Genomic DNA, 15,770 nt, shown 5'->3' on the forward strand with positions numbered 1-15,770 from the left:
ACACCCAGGATGGCACCCTGGTCACCTGCAGTGCAGGCAGATTCTTTACTATCTGAGCCACCGGGCAAGCCCCAGGGCTGTAGTCAGAACGGCACTGCTGCGGGGCACAGACTTCCTGAGCCAGGCAAGGGAGAAAGAAAGAAGGGATTAATTCTCTGCTGATTATCCAGCTGGGTTGGTCAGTTTTCATTCCAATCCCAGAGAAAGGAAATGACAAAGAATGCTCAGACTCCTGCACAATTGCATTCATCTCACACGCTAGCAAAGTAATGCTCAAAATTATCCAAGCCAGGCTTCAACACTATGTGAACAGTTAACGTCCAGATGTTCAAACTGGATTTAGAAAAGGCAGAGGAACCATAGGTCAAATTGCCAACATCCGTTGGATCATTGAAAAAGCAAGGGAGTTCCAGAAACACATCTACTTCACGCAGGAGTTGTGATGCCTCTTCTGCCTCCTGCCCGCATGGCTGCTGTACCCAGGGCTGTGCCTGATTTAAGTGTTTCTCCGCTTTGGTTAGCACTTTCCCCCGACCTTCCTGAATGTGCGGAGAGCCCTGTGACATTTGTGGCAGTGGAGCCCATCCCAGCTTGGCCCGCTGACTCCTTTGTCCACTCTGAAGAGGTAGTTAGGTGTACAGCTCCTGTGCTTTCTGAAAAGTAAAGAGCCCACTTCCTCTGGCCCTCGGCAGGAGAAGGCATTGGACTGAAGACTGCCATAGGGTTTGCCTCCAAGCTTCACCCAGGTCTTCACTCGGTCTGCACACGCCAGGATGGCCATGGAATGGCTTAAACTTCAGCAGCTGAGGAGCTTGCTCACTTGTCAGATGCTGTTGTTAGTTTCATCCTGTAGATTTCTGTTCCTGGACTGGGTGAAAGGAAGGTTTTTGTCGTCCAGGCTTTGGACAGCCCTACATGACTTGGCCTCTGAGTGAGTCTAGCTCCATTAGACATCCCAAAGATAACCTGGCCTTTGAAATCCATTTTAAAATGCTTTTGAGAAACTTGAAATTAATTTCCAGAAAATGCTTGAATATTACTAATCGTTTGCTTTACTGGGGGCTGGGCTTTTCCCCCTGCACGTCTGACCCCAGGACCTCTGGTAGGCTTGACCCTTCTGCCTTTGTAGCGGGTCCGTCTCTTCCTTTCTCTGGGTTCTGGCTGTCTCCTCTTCCTCCACTGAGGTAATGGATCTCTGTCCTGAAATCCTCTTTACCGTTGCTCCTAAGAAGCCCTGGCCTGAAGGAGTGCCCTGATAAGCTGGCGTCTCATGATGAGCGTGAACAGCAGATGCATTGCCTGTTGTTGGTGCTGTTCAGTCTCTAAGTGGCGTCCGACTCTTTGTGACCCCATGGACTGCAGCTTGCCAGGATCCCTGTCCTTCACTGTCTTGGGGAATGTGCTCAAACTCATGCCAGTTGAGTTGGTGATGCCGTCCAACCATCTCATTCTCTGTGTCTGCTTCTCCTCCTACCCTCAGTCTTTCCCAGTATCAGAGTCTTTTCCAGTGACTTGACTCTTGCTGCCTGAGTCCTGCTAAAATGTACTGTAAGGAAGATTTTTGTTTTTAATGGTGGGCCACGCCCTACTGGCTAAACCAAGCAATTGCTCCTCCTGGAAAACTATCCTGTCTCCTTTTCTTGTCCTTCAAGTCCTGGCCAACCCCAGTGAACATTCTGGGACCTTTCCAGCTGGCCTTCCTCTGAATTTCTGCAGTATTTACTCAGGTTAGTGCTTAATTATGTATTTCTCTGTATACAGGTATCACCAAGAATATAAGCGCCTTGAGTGTAAAGATCTGGTCTTAAGAAATTTCTTAAGCCCCAGAGCAATATGAACTAAACTGATAATAGTGGGCTTCTTAAATACTTTGAGTTCCAGTTAATTGAGATGACTGAGTCCTGATTGTTTTTATCACTGAGAAGAATCTGACTGCCCAGCTGAGAAATCATCGAGAACACCTGGAGAGTGTGCGTAGCCCAGCAGGGCCTTCTCCTGTTCGAGCCTGGAGAAAAACAAAGCTCCCTTCAGAGAGTGCGCTGTTGCTGTTCAGTTACTCAATCGTGCCTCACTCTGCAACACCAGGCCTCCCTGTCCTTCACCAACTCCCAGAGCTTGCTCACACTCATGTCCATTGAGTTGGTGATGCCATCCAACCATCTCATCCTCTCTCGTCCCCTTATCCTCCTGCCCTCAATCTTTTCCAGCATCAGGGTCTTTTCCAATGAGTCAACCCTTCACATCAGGTGGCCAAAGTATTGGAGCTTCAGCTTCAGCATCAGTCCTTCCAAAGAATATTCAAGACTAATTTCCTTTAGGATTGACCAGTTTGATCTCCTTGCAGTCCAAGGGACTCTCAAGAGTCTTCTCCAACACCACAGTTCAAAAGCTTCAGCTCCTCGGTGCTCAGCTTGCTTTGTGGTCCAACTCTCACATCCATACATGACTACTGGAAAAACCATAGCTTTGACTAGATGAACCTTTTTTGGCAAAGTAATGTCTCTGCTTTTTAATATCGTATATAGATTGGTCATAGCTTTTCTTCCAAGGAACAGACATTTTAATTTCGTGGCTGCAATTGCCATCTGCAGTGATTTTGGAGCCCAAGAAAATAAAGTCTGTCACTGCTTCCGTTTTTTTCCTCATCTATTTGCCATGAAGTGATGGGATTAGATGCCATGATCTTAGTTTTTTGAATGTTGAATTTTAAGCCAGCTTTTTCACTCCGCTCTTTCACCTTCATCAAGAGGTTCTTTAGTTCCTCTTTACTTTTTGCCGTAAGGGGGGGTGTCATCTGCATATCTGAGGCTGTTGATATTTCTTGGGCAGTCTTGATTCCAGCTTGTGCCTCATCAAGCCCGACATTTCACATGATGTACTCTGCATATAAGTTAAACAAGCAGGGTGACAACATACGGCCTTCACATACTCCTTTCCCAATTTGGAACCAGTCCGTTGTTCCATGTCTGATTCTAACTTTGGCTTCTTGACGTGCATACAGGTTTCTCAATAGACAGGTAAGGTGGTCTGGTATTCCCACCTCTGTAAGAATTTTCCAGTTTGCTGTGATGGAAAACACTAAAGCCATGTTTTCAACTTTCTTCTGGTGTTTTTGTGAAGATAATTTTCCACAGTGTCACATTGAAACACACTTAAACTTTAGGGAAGATTGACCTTAAGATATATGCATTGAACTCAGCTAGAAGGTTATTCTGGTTCAACCATATTTTGGAAATTATTGCTCTATACACAAAATTTTAAAACAATAACTTAAAAAATAATATCAAAATATTTAAAAATTACCATTTGAAAATGGCAGTTACGGCAGTTTGGTCATTAGTGGCATTTAGCCAGTTTGCCCTGGCCATGACATCCGGCCCCCAGTCACTGTGGCCAGGGTCACACGGTCCTGCGGGGCCTCCCCTGTGCGGGCGGGCAGCTTGGCCTTTGCCTCTTTCACTGTCAGTGTAGACAGATCTACACGGTCCTTCCCCGTGTCACAGGGCCGTGGCAAGGCTCTGAGAGGTAATATCCGCGGCTCTGTATTGTAAATCGTAAATGCCGGACAAGCATAAGGGGTGTTGTTTTCATGCTGTTAACAAGAATTGAGTCTAGTAGAGCTGGAGTTACAGAATCTCTTCTGTCCTTGTTAAGGTCTGGCTCTTAGAGAGAGCCTGCTAAGAACACTCATACAACTCTACTTGTGACAGTGGAGCTGGTAAAGGAGAACAAAAGCTTCTTAACTGCTCTCTGCAGTTACAAGCATATTTTCTCAAATAGATGAGATTTTATTCTGATGAAGGAAGAATCCCCAGGTGATCCAGTCCCTGTTCGGTGACTCTCAATGGCACTAATCAGACACCAGGGAGACCAGGAATGAGGGGTGGTTTCAACTCTGTGACATATAAATGCCGTTTCTGCAATCATAGATATGTACCAGAGTCCCATCAACCTCACTCACCTCTCAGGCCTGAGTCCTTGGCCCTGCCCAAGTCCTGGCCTCTTTGCCCAGGGACTCGTGGGCAGTGCCCTGCCTCTCCCACAAGGATATGTCGAAGGCTGAGCTCTAGGGAAACCGTGGTTTATGTTTTAAACTTAGATTTGTGGTAAAGAATGGACACAGTTACCTAGAATCCTTAAGAAATGGGTGGAATTTGGAGGAAAGCAGGGTCCGCGAGGATGCCCAATAAGGTGTGTGTGTGAGCGTGTGTGTGTGTGTGTGTGTGTGTGTGTACTTACTTGTGTATGACCCTTTGTGACCCTACCCCATGGACTGTAGCCCACCAGGCTCCTCTGTCCATGGGATTTCCCAGGCAAGAACACTGGAGTGGGTTGCCATTTTCTGTTCCACGGATCTTCCCGACCCAGGGATCGAACCGGCGTCTCCTGCATTGCAAGTGGATTCTTTACCACTGAACCATTTGGGAAGCCCGTAAGGCAGTCTTATGTAAAGGAAGAGCTCAGAAGCAGCTGGCGATCTGGTGTTCTGTCCCGCTTCATTTCCTGCAGGACGACCTTGGTCTGCAGACACACCTCCCAGCTCCTTCCCTCCACGGCACAGCCACAGCCCTGCTTGTTGTGGTCACAGGATGGTGGCTTTGGAGAAGGAATGACCAGCCATGCACCCCAGTCAGTGGCAGAACGCCCTCCCCCCCGCCAGTCCACACGGGGCGTCACTTGGCCAGTGGGAGGTCGTCCGTGTACAGGCAGATTGGGTTGAGAAAGGGGCCTTAAGTGTTTACCGTGTGTGCGAGAATCTGAGAAAACCTAAACACACAATCGCTTCAGGCCTGAACATCATGTTTAGGAAGCAGGTTAAGAATATTGGTCTCTGGTTTATGCAGTCTCGGGGGAGGAGCCTACCCCTCTACCCAGGCAGAGCACCGGCCTCGTGGGCAGGCACTCGGGATCAGCCCATCCTTCACGCATCACTCCAGAATGCGGGCGCCTCTGGCTGCCGTTCCAGGCGGGAAGGCAGTCCTGGCCTGTGGAGACGGCTAGGCTCCCAGATGAGCCCCAGCTCCTGCCTGGTCTCACTTTGCCCGGAGGAGCTTATTTACCAAATACATCCCGAGTGCCTTGGAAATGGACTCGCAGTGAAATTAACAAGGAAGGATAGAAGGTCAGCTGAAGCTATGCTGTAGATTGGCCAGTAAGAGAAAATTAATTGCTCTAGAATAAAAATTTGAACCTCCCTATAGCAGTGTGTGTGCATGCTCAGTCACGTCTGACTCTGTGCAACCCCATGGACTGTTGCCCGCCAGATTCTTCTGTCAGTGGGATTCTCCAGGCAAGACTACTGAGTGGGTTGCCATTTCCTACTCCAGGGATCTTCCCACCCAGGTATCAAACTGATGTTTGACCGAATCTCCCAAAGAATAGGGAGAGTGTTTTGAAAGGACATAATTTAGTTTCAGGTTTTTTTTTTTTATAAGTGGAAGGAGAATCTGGAAGAATACCTAGTGATAGAGACAAGAAGAGAAAGTGAGAAACAGCTCAAGGTGCTTCTGTACCAGCTTTAAGTCTGATACATGATCTGATCGTCACAGTGTCAGACGGGGGAGAAAAATGCCAACGCAGCGTCCTCAGCTCCTGTCTGCCTCCTGCCGTGCTTCAGGAATGGGTTTGGCAGCACAAAGGTACCCCCTCACCAGCGGTTGCATCCGCTTTGTATTCAGTCCCCAGGTTTGGTTTATCCCCTGGACTGTCAGATTTCTGAGGAAGTCTCTCTCTGATCAAGTAAGGATTTTCTTTAATTGGGCCCCAAACTGTTTTAGACTGTTCATTTGAAATGAGAATTCAAAGATGTAAAATACAGGCCAAAACATCAATAAACTCTTCTGAAAGATACTCTTGTGATTAGAACAGCCCTCGGTGTCTGTCTCAGCTGCCAGAACAATGAAAAACTGCCTTTATGGAGCCCAGAGGTTTTAGTACAATACCAGATCTGAGATGGGCATGACATTTTATTCTGGTTTGAAGCCACTAAACTGTGTGTCCCCAGGCAGTCTTTTGCCTTCTTTGGCCTCTCTGTCTTACCTTGTGTTAAAAAACCAAAACAAACAGAAAACCCCACAAAAAAAAAAAAAAAACACAACTTTGAGAAGAGATGCCCGGGGTTTTCCAGACATAACATTCTTGTTTTGTGAACAGATACATGCAATAGACCTGTTTTTATCTTGCCTGACAGTAGTCATTAGGTGAAGATCGCATGAAGAAGGGAATGGCAACCCACTCTAGTATTCTTGCCTGGAGAATCCCATGGACAGAGAATTCTGGTGGGCTACAGTCCATGTGGTCGCAAAGAGTTGGCCATGACTGAGCACCTAACTAGCAGAAAACCTTTAATACCGTTCTTTTTCTCTTTCTCCTTTTCTGAACATTATATTTATGAGAGCTTTATTTTATATGATTCCTACTTTTTCCTCTTTTTAAAATATTTATTTTTAATTGATTTGTTTTTTAATTGAAGGATAATTGGTATACAGAATTTTGTTGTTTTCTGTCAAGCAGCAACGTGCATCAGCCATAGGTATACATGTGTCCCCTCCGTCTGGTCCCTCCCTCCCACGTCCCACCCTTTCCCACCCCCAGGTGCAGTTTGAGTTCCCGACATACAGCAGATTTCCGCGGGCTCTGTTTTACTTATGGTAGTGTGTGCTTCCATGCCGCTCTCCACAGAAAAGGGGAAGAAGGTGGCAGAGGAGTAAGATGATTCTTACTTCTAAGTAGAAAAGGCACAGCATGTGGGAAGAAATGAAGATCCAAGAAGGGTTTCTTATTATGCTGGATCCATTAAAACTAAGTATTACAGAGATGACATCTTGGGGTCTCTCATTTGTTGGTAGGTTTGAAAACCAGTGATTTAAAACATCCATTTTTGAGAAGTTAGGTGCTTTTTGCGTATCAGAAAAATAACCAAGCGTGCAACGCTGTAAAGGCCTGAACATCAGTGTGGCTCACAGAGTAGAGTGAGCTCTTTTGTTCTAGCTCCTTCTGAATTGTTCAGTGACCTTGCCAACCTCGTTTGGGGGTCCCTCCCCCATTACCTGTGTGCAACTCATCCTTGACGCACAAATCTGTATAATGTTGGGGCTTCCCTGGTGGCTCAGTGGTAAAAAAAAATCTCGCCTGCCAATGCAAGAGACACAGGCTGGATCCCTGGGTGTGGAAGATCCCCTGGAGGAGGAAATGACAACGTGCTCCAGTACTCTTGGCTGGAGCATCCATTGGACAGAGGAGCCTGACAGGCTACAGTCCATGGGGTCGCAAGCGGACACGACTTAGTGACTCAACCGCCCACCACCGTCATAGACATTTCCCCTCGTGTGCCAGGTCCTCTCCAGTCACCGTTGTCTCTTTGGGCCCTGGCCCCCTTGGCAAACTCCTTTGTCATTAGACCCCAGGGTCACTTCCTGGAGGAGGCTCTTCCTGGACCCTGCCCCACTGCAGTCTCTGTCTGGTACCACGTGGGTCTTTGAGGCCTGTCTGGTGCGGCGGTTGTCCCACTGCCCTGTGACGGTCAGTTCACTCTCCGTGTCCTCCTCCTCGGCTCTGGAGGACTGGGGTAAGGACCTGTCCCCCCCGTGAGCTCCACACCCCGGCAGTGTGCCTGACAGGGAAGCGCCTCAGTTATCGTGCAGTGCTGCGGACGGATGCCGTGTGCTTCCAAAGATGCTCTTCCTCCTTTCATGTAACCTTCACATCTCCATCTGGGTTGCGAGCTGGCTTTGTGTGATGAGAGGCATCAGGATCCCTTCACAGGCAGATTCCAGAGCACGTGTCAGGAAGAAAGAAGGACTGAGTGACCCTCTTTCTTTAACATGACTTTGGACATCGAGACAGAGCTCAGCTGCTTGAGGACGTAAATGCTGCGGCTGGGCTGCAGTCACCATGGCAGGAGCATGCTTGCTCCACAGAACTCTTCATCTTGGCTTTAGATGCCCTTAGCCTGTGCTCGGGCACCTCCCTTGTACTCCGTTGGTCAAGAATCTGCCTGATCTGCCTGCAATGCAGAAGACCCAGGTTCGACTGCTGGGTTGGGAAGGCCCCCTGGAGAAGGAAGTGACAACGCACTCCAGTACTCTTACCTAGGAAATCCCATGGACAGAGACCCTGGCGGGCTGCAGTCCATGGGGTCGCACAGAGTCGGACACGACCGGGCGGCTGAGCGCACACACAGCTCAGCCCGTGTTCAGACGTCACCTCCACCACCTAAAGACTCAAGTGATCGGAGGAAGGGTGGGCTGGCAGGATTTTGTCATTTTTCTTTAAAATTGCAAAAGAAAATCATTTTTAAACCGTGTTTGTAAAAGAAGGTTTGTTCTTGTTTGGTCACTTCGTTGTGTCCTACTGTTGTGACCCCATAGCCAGCCAGGCTCCTCTGTCCATGGGATTTCCCAGGCAAGGATGCTGGAAGTGGGTTGCCATTTCCTTCTCCAGGGGATCTTCCCAATCCAGGGATCGAACCTGCATCTCCTGCATTGGCAGGTGGGTTCTTTACCACTGAGCCCCCAGGGAAGCCCAGGTTCAAAAGCTTAGTGTGGGTGTTTTTCACTGATTATAAGACATAGGAAAGGAGGTTCCAGAAAGATAGCCAAACTAGGGAGGTGGCAGCTGGCTATCAGTTCTTTTGTGTTTTTTTATTTTGTGGGGTTTTAAAAATTTTACTACTCTTTTTTTTTAAGTCTTTATTGAATTTGTTACAGTATTGCTTCTGTTTTATGGTTTTTTTTTGCGGGGTGGGGGTTGGCTGTAAGGCATGTGGGATTCTTAGCTCCCTAGCCCGGGGCTGAATCTGCCCCGCCTGCTCTGGAAGGCAGTCGCCACCACTGGACTGCCAAGGAAGTCCCAAGGCTGTCAGTTTTGAATGTAAGCATATACGACAGTGCTGAGTGTTGTCAGGCCTCTCCATTCCACAGGAAGCTGAGATTTCCCATCACCCGAGGAGTAGGGACTGATCAAGAATGCGTCTTATCTAAAGGGTGGCCTCTGTGCTACTTACATCACTTATGCACAAGTGAAAACCAGTGATGACTCTTTGTAGATGTTGTGACAAAACCCCGTTGTATGAAGTATAAAGTTATTCATCACAGTTGATGGGGAAATGCCAGCATGGACCCTGCCAAGAAAAAAACAATCATGCACATTCATGTAGTTCAGAACACCCTGACACAGGAGGCCCTTTCCCTTCCAACTCCAGAACTGCATGGTCAATAGTCATGTTTTACTATAGGTGAAGAGATAGCAAGTAAGACTCCACAAAGCATTTTATTAAAATGCTTTTAGAGAAAATGCAGTTGTTTGGAAGTAGGGGAACAGCCAAGCTGAAGAAAGGACCTTTGATGCTTGCTGACTGTTTTCTCTTTTGTTTCATTTATTTTTAAAGTCAAGTATTCTGTGAAAGTTTTCTGAGCGCGCCCATGAACCTCAACAATTTGTCCATTGTGGCCGTGGGTAGGCCTGGTTTGGGGATCTGTGGCCTTCCTTGTTGTATTCTGAAGGACTGTGTTTTAAGCTGGTGGATTTCAGCCCTCGTGGTTTATCCTTCAGAGGCTGAAAATGTCTTTCCGAGTGTGACGGTGATATTAACTGAACTTCTCGCAGTGCCGTGTGCGAAGTCTGAGAAGCTGAACAAAGTCCGTTTGTGGAATGTTTTGCCAGCCTGCGAAGGGGCGTGATGTCTTTCTGTTCTTTTGCTGACTCCTGCATCTTGAGCAGCCGCCTGGGGCTTCCACCCCTGTGTAGCTGCGGAGTAGATGTGGAAGGAAGGAGGCAGGACCTTGGGTGTGGGGAGGGAGGAGAGTCCGCTGAGCTGCCCTGAGTCCCTGGGAGGGCCAGGGTCTTGTGTGGGAGGGGTGTCAGGGAGTCTGGAACAAGCTGTACCTGCCCTGGGACAATTAGGACTCGGGTCTGCACCATGGGACTCCCGGGGATGCGGGAGAGCTGGAGTGGGGCTGGGACTGGGGAGGCCAGCAGCAAACACCCATCCCAGTGTCGCCAACCTGCCCCCACGCTCCTGGCACCGGCAGAGCATGCTGACCTACCTGCTGTCTCTCACCGCGGGCCACCGTAAGTAGACACGGCCTGTAACTCTGCATTCTACGGCGTGTTGACCCCGCAAGTCCCTGGCAGTGTGCCCGGCACATCATAGATACTTTTGTAAAAATCTGAACTTGAAAGGGCACGGCATGAAATAGGGTGAATTCTTAATTAAAAACTGTTAATTCATTCATGCGCATTAAATGCTTTCTTTTTAAAAATAAATGTTCACAGAGAGTTTTAGAGTAAAAACGCCTGGATTACAAACAGCCCGTAAATGACACATTCTGTTCTCTAAGTGCCTCAGTGACTTTTCAGATGGGGAAGGAGGGGTGGGATGAGTCTGCTCCCTACTTGGCCTGCTTGGGGGGCAGGCAGGGGTGATGCCTCGGCTCCCTACCTGGTCAGGTCTCTGAGGGAACCAGGTGCCAGCCTGGAACAGTCGCTGTTTCTAGCCCAGAACACTGACTGCCATGATTGGGAGATGATTGGACAGTAGTCTCCTCTTCTCTTAGTCCTGGCTGGCACAATGTGTTGGAAAGTAGAAACCACGTGGCCAGCCTTTGTTTGAAAGTACCTCTGATTTATGCATCTTAAAGCCTAGTGGATCTCCCGTTTACCGTATTCTCCCTAATTGCGGGGGGAGAAAAAATGTCATAATGTGTTTACTGCACATATATATGCATGAGAACCTCGCTCCTACTGTGTCTTCTTTCTCTTTCTCTCTGAGGTCCTTGGTCAGCGTCTGTATAGGCCTCCCCCCAGCCCAGGGAGTCAAAGTGACCCCAAGCTCTGTCCACGCTCATGCTTTTCAGACCCATGGTTGATCATCTGCTAAGTCCTGTCCAGCTCTTTGCGACCCCAGGGACTGTAGCATGCCAGGCTCCCCTGTCCTGCACTGCCTGCCGGAGCTTGCTCAAACTGATGTCCATTGAGTCAGTGATGCCATCCAACCATCTCATCCTCTGCCGTCCCCTTCTCCTCCTGCCCCCAATCCCTCCCAGCATCGGGGTTTTTTCCAATGAGTCAGTGCTTCATGTCAAGTGACCAAAGTATTGGAGCTTCAGCTTCAGCATCAGTCCTTCCAATGAATATTCAGTGTTAATTTCTTTTAGGATGGACTGGTTTAATTTTCTTGCAGTTCAAGAGAACTCTTCAGAGAAGAGTCTTCTCCTGTACTGCAGTTTGAAAGCAGCAATTCTTCAGTGCTCAGCATTCTTTATGGCCTGCTCTCACACCTGTACACCATAGCTTTGACTATGTTTAAAGTCTGCATTTACTGCATCCTCCTTAATTCCAAAAAAAAAGAAAAAGCCACAGTGTATTTACGGCACATGTCCATGAGAACCTGTCTCCTACCATGACTTCTTTCTCCTTCTCCCTGAGGTCCTTGGTCAGCGTCTGCCCTCGTCTCCCTCTGGGGAGTAGGAGGAGCCCCAGGTGCTGTCCACTGTGCTCACGCTTCTTGGATCTGAGCCCCTTCAAAGGAACCATGGCTGGAAATCATTTGTCATGATTTCCAGTGGTGGGACGGCAGTCACAATGTATTCAACAGAACTGAAAACAAGGTATGATATAACTTAGAGTAAACTCAAGAAGCATTGATTTCAGTGAAGGATTCTTTGTACATTGTATCAGTAATTTTTATTTATCAAGCCAAGCTGTGCATGTTTGACATACATGTGATCATAAATCCTTGTAACAGTCTTTACTGGTAAGTCCTGGGCCAGAAACACCCAGGCTGTCAGGGAGGTTAGGTCCGGGATCCTCACCTAGTTGCTGTCAAACCTGAGCCCATGTCTTAACTGTTCTGTAAGGAGCAGGTCAGCTTGATAACTTCCTGCTGAAAGAAAACCACAAGATGAGCCACGTAAAGAAGACCATAGTCCCAGGGGGTAATGTGTCATGATCCTGGGCCCCCTAGTTCCTGCTGGGGGGGTCACGTGTGGGCTGTCCAGGATAGGAAGGCACCCAGCCCTGTGGAGAGTGTGTGTCTTTCCTGCTGAAGAAATCTGTGACCTGAAGTTGCTTTATCATCCCTGGTACGTCTTCAGTGTTTTTATCCACACAGTTGGAATAATTTCTGCTTTTGAAGACAGATTCATTTATTCAGCAATTCATTGGGCATCTAAAGTGTCAGGGAACGTGTCCGACTCCGCAGAGACACAGGTGAGGTTGACAGCATGGTCCGGATGGTATTGGCCTCGGGAAAGACATCAGCACTAGTGGAACAGAAGGAGGAGTTTAGAAATAGACTCATTGTGTTTGACAAGGGGGCAAGGCCAGCCACTGAAAAAGGAGGGTGTTTTCTATAGCTGGTGCAAACAGGCTGGATGCCCCTGTGGGGAAGAAATGAATCTTGGTCCTTCCTCACACCATATACAAAGTAACCAAAGTGGGTGCATGGAAAACCTGAAACTGGAAGGGGCAGGGGAGTGCTTCTGGTCATGATGGAAGCATTCCACATCTTGTGTATTGTGGTGGTTACATGGGTGTGTGAGTCTGCCCAAACCTGTTAAAATGCATACCCAACATGGGCACCTTTTTTAATTTGTAAATTACAGCACAGTAAAGTTGATTTCTGGCTTCCGCAGTGGCTCAACAGTAAAGAATCCGCCTGCCAATGCAGTATACGCAAGAGATGTGAGTTTGATCCCTGGGTTGGAAAGAGCCCCTGGAGCAGAAATAGCAACCCTCTCCAGTGTTCTTGCCTAGAGAATCCCATGGACAGAGGAGCCTGGCAGGCTACGGTCCAGGGCTTGCAGAGTCAGACACGACTGAGCACAAGCAAAGTTGATTTTAAAAGAGAAATCACATCCTCTCTCCCCTCTTAACATTTTTCGATGAATGATAAAATCCAGGTTCCTTCCTGTGTCCTCCAGAGCCCCAGGAGGTCTGGACCCGTCCGTGTCTCTGACACGTGTGGCAGCTCCCTGTTTGCTTTAGTTGTTGGCTCTTCCTGGAAGGCCCTTTTCTGGGGTCTGGGTGATTCCCAAAGAGCTCTGAGGCCACCTCCTCAGGGAAGTTCTCCCGGAGTGCCTCATTTGGCACTCAGGTGCATCATGGTGTGTTTTTCAAAGCATGTGTGGTTATCCAAAGTTCTTATACACATGGTATTTATTCTGCTTTTCCCCATGAGGATATAATCTCCACAGGAAAGATCTATATTGTCTGTTCATCTGTCTCTGGGACCTAGAATAACGTCTGCCCAGAGCAGATGTTTCCTGGTGGCTCAGAAGGTAGAGAATCTGCCTGCAGTGCAGGAGACGTGAGTGCAACCCCGTGGAGAAGGAAATGGCAACCCACTGCAGTATTCTTGCCTGGGAAATTGGGGGCCTGCAGTCCATAAGAGTCGCAAAGAGTCGGAGACGACTGAGCAGCCAACACTTTCTCTTTCACAGTAGATGTTCAGTAATTCTTTTTGAATAGAAGGGATAAGGAATCCAGATTGTGTAGCACCGCAGTGCAGAGACGCAGATACTTGCTACATAAAGTAGGGGCGCGGTGTGGCTTGTGTTTAGAGTGGCTAGAGGGGTCGCCCTGGAATCCAGGCCAAGACTGAAGACGGGTGGTCAGCCCAGAAGGCTCCCTCCGCGCTCCTAGGAGGGGGACACGGAGGCCCCCAGGGAGGGCCCTCCGAGGACAGATGTGGGGGCCCGCCCACGCAGTATTCAGCGGGTGGAGCTCACAGTGTGGTGTTAGGGACGTTCAGAGGGGAAGAGGGTGGTGGAGTTGAGGACTGTCCCCGCACCTTCCCGCACAGACGGTGCTGTGCCCTGGTTGGCAGATTGACCCCAGATTGACCCAGATTGGTCTGAGGACACTGATACGACTCCCCGCAGGGCATCCTGGCAGGGAAGTGCGTGGGCTGTGGGTGGTACTGTCCGCAGGGAGGGGATCAGGACCAGGAATGTGGCCCGGGGGTGCTCAGGTGGGAGGTGGCAGGAGCGGCTGCAGGGGAAGGAGAGGGGCTGGGGAAGAACAGGGAGCACCATCAGTGGGGGCGTGGAGCACAGAGGCTCCAGAGAAGGAGAGGATGGGGAGAGCAGCCGTCACAGTGACAGCTGCCACAGGGCTGGTAACGAAGAGACTGGCGATGTGAGCAGGATCCGCAGGGGACTCAGCCCCGCACCCTGTGGGGGGCAGGCCGTACCACCGCGGGCCACAATGTTGGTTCTGAAGCTGGAGAGACCATGGAGGGAAGAGGACAGCGGACCCGCAAGCGCAGCTGCCCCCAGGGCCCGCCGCCTCCGCTGGCCTGGCTGGGCCGGCGGCATGCCTTGGTTTCTGTGAGCACATCGTGGGTGTCGTTCGTCCCCAGTTCTGCGCGGGCCTCTGCGGTGGCAGCCAGGACGTCCCGGGGCGGGTTGCATCCCCCTGGACACTGGCGGGAGGACGCGGTCTCGGGGAGGTTTCTGTGTGCCTGGGTGCTGGCCGGGGCAGCCTAAGGGGAGTCGGGAGACCAGGAAACCCATTGAGGCCACTGGGGAGGTGGGGTGCAGGGCAGGACGGCTACTGAGAACCTCAGAGTGACCTGGAACTTCAGAATTTAGAATGTGAAGAGAAGAAAGGCCCCGGGGTGTGGCCATGTCTTAGTGGGTGAGATGGAGCGGGGGGCAGCAGGTGGGGGTTAGATCTCGGGTGAGCAAGTGCAGCCACCCACCATGTCACACCCGACATCCCCGGAGGCAGGTGAAGATGGAGGCCGAGGAGTTCAGTGAGTGAGGCGGGCGGGAGGGGAGGGTCGCGGGGGCAGAGGGCTCTGGAGTGGTTGCCTGAAAGGGGAAGGGCGTCCCAGTCTGAGGAGGGCCACGCCAGCTGATGCTGGGGGAGCCCTTCTGCTGTGGCAGACCCCGGGGTGCACTGCAGGAGGCGGAGGGCGTGTCCACCGGCAGAGAGAGACTCTGAGCACCCAGTGCACCCCCGGGGTCCCCAAGGGGACAGGTGGGGGGTGAGAGGAGGCCTTGCGGTGCTGACTGAGGAAAGCCAGGGTCGGCCTTTGAGCCCTGCAAGGTCGTGTGATATAAAGTTACACTGTTCCTGCCAGGAGTCTTATATTTCAGTAGCAGAAATAACAAACTCATATATCATGATTTTCCATGTTTGGAACAACTACATAATTGGTGTGCTATTTAAAAATTAGCCAGATGTGTGTTTTAGCTGGGTTCCTAACATATTATAAATAATCATTTTAGAGTATGAATGCTAGTATTTATGCATTTCTTTTTTTTTTCTAAACAGGTTTTTAATCAGGAGCCAACTCCATGGAGCCAGGCCAGGTTTGTCCCCTGGCCTGCTGTGAACAGAGTGTCACCCGCTAGAGGACCCCGGCCGGCCGGCTCTGCCGCCTCACGGGCGAGCAAAGAAGATGGGCGGAGTGAAGAGCCACCTGCCCGAGTGCTTCCTGCCTCCCGTGCCCTTGCTGATCCTCGCGTCCACCCTGGCGACCGCCAGGAGTGTGGCCAACAGCACTTTAAACGCCACCGACGTGGCGGTGGGCTCAGCGCCCGTGGTCGTCGCCAGAACCGACCATATCATCGTCAAGGAAGGGAACAGTGCCTTGATCAACTGCAGTGTCTACGGCCTCCCCGAACCCCAGTTCAAGTGGTACAATTCGGCGGGCAAGCTGCTGAGCGAAAACGAGGAGGATCGGGGGGGAGGTAGGCCACCCCGCTCCTCCAGGGTCAGAGAAACAAGGAGGGGTTGGGCACGTGCCCCGGACGTCTCTG

General features: G+C 50.1%; 1 protein-coding gene across 5 annotated transcripts in view; it reads left to right on the forward strand.

Annotated features, from left to right (window-relative positions):
• MFAP3L (microfibril associated protein 3 like) overlaps positions 1-15,770 on the forward strand; it is a 43,213-nt gene that overhangs the window by 6,837 nt on the left and 20,606 nt on the right. For 2 of the 5 annotated variants that reach the window (XR_011492869.1, XM_020904335.2), the window contains exons 1-2: positions 14,629-14,758; positions 15,283-15,701. Coding sequence is in view for 4 of the 5 variants with exons in the window: in XM_020904335.2 (XP_020759994.2) it covers positions 15,410-15,701 (292 nt within the window). In the remaining variant the exon portion in view is untranslated. Of the gene's footprint in view, positions 1-14,628; positions 14,759-15,282; positions 15,702-15,770 lie in introns of those variants that run through there. The other 3 variants (XM_070480694.1, XM_070480693.1, XM_020904339.2) reach the window with 2 other exon arrangements.

Source organism: Odocoileus virginianus, chromosome 18 (genome assembly GCF_023699985.2).
Source record: "Odocoileus virginianus isolate 20LAN1187 ecotype Illinois chromosome 18, Ovbor_1.2, whole genome shotgun sequence".
NCBI classification, from domain to species: Eukaryota; Metazoa; Chordata; class Mammalia; order Artiodactyla; family Cervidae; genus Odocoileus; species Odocoileus virginianus.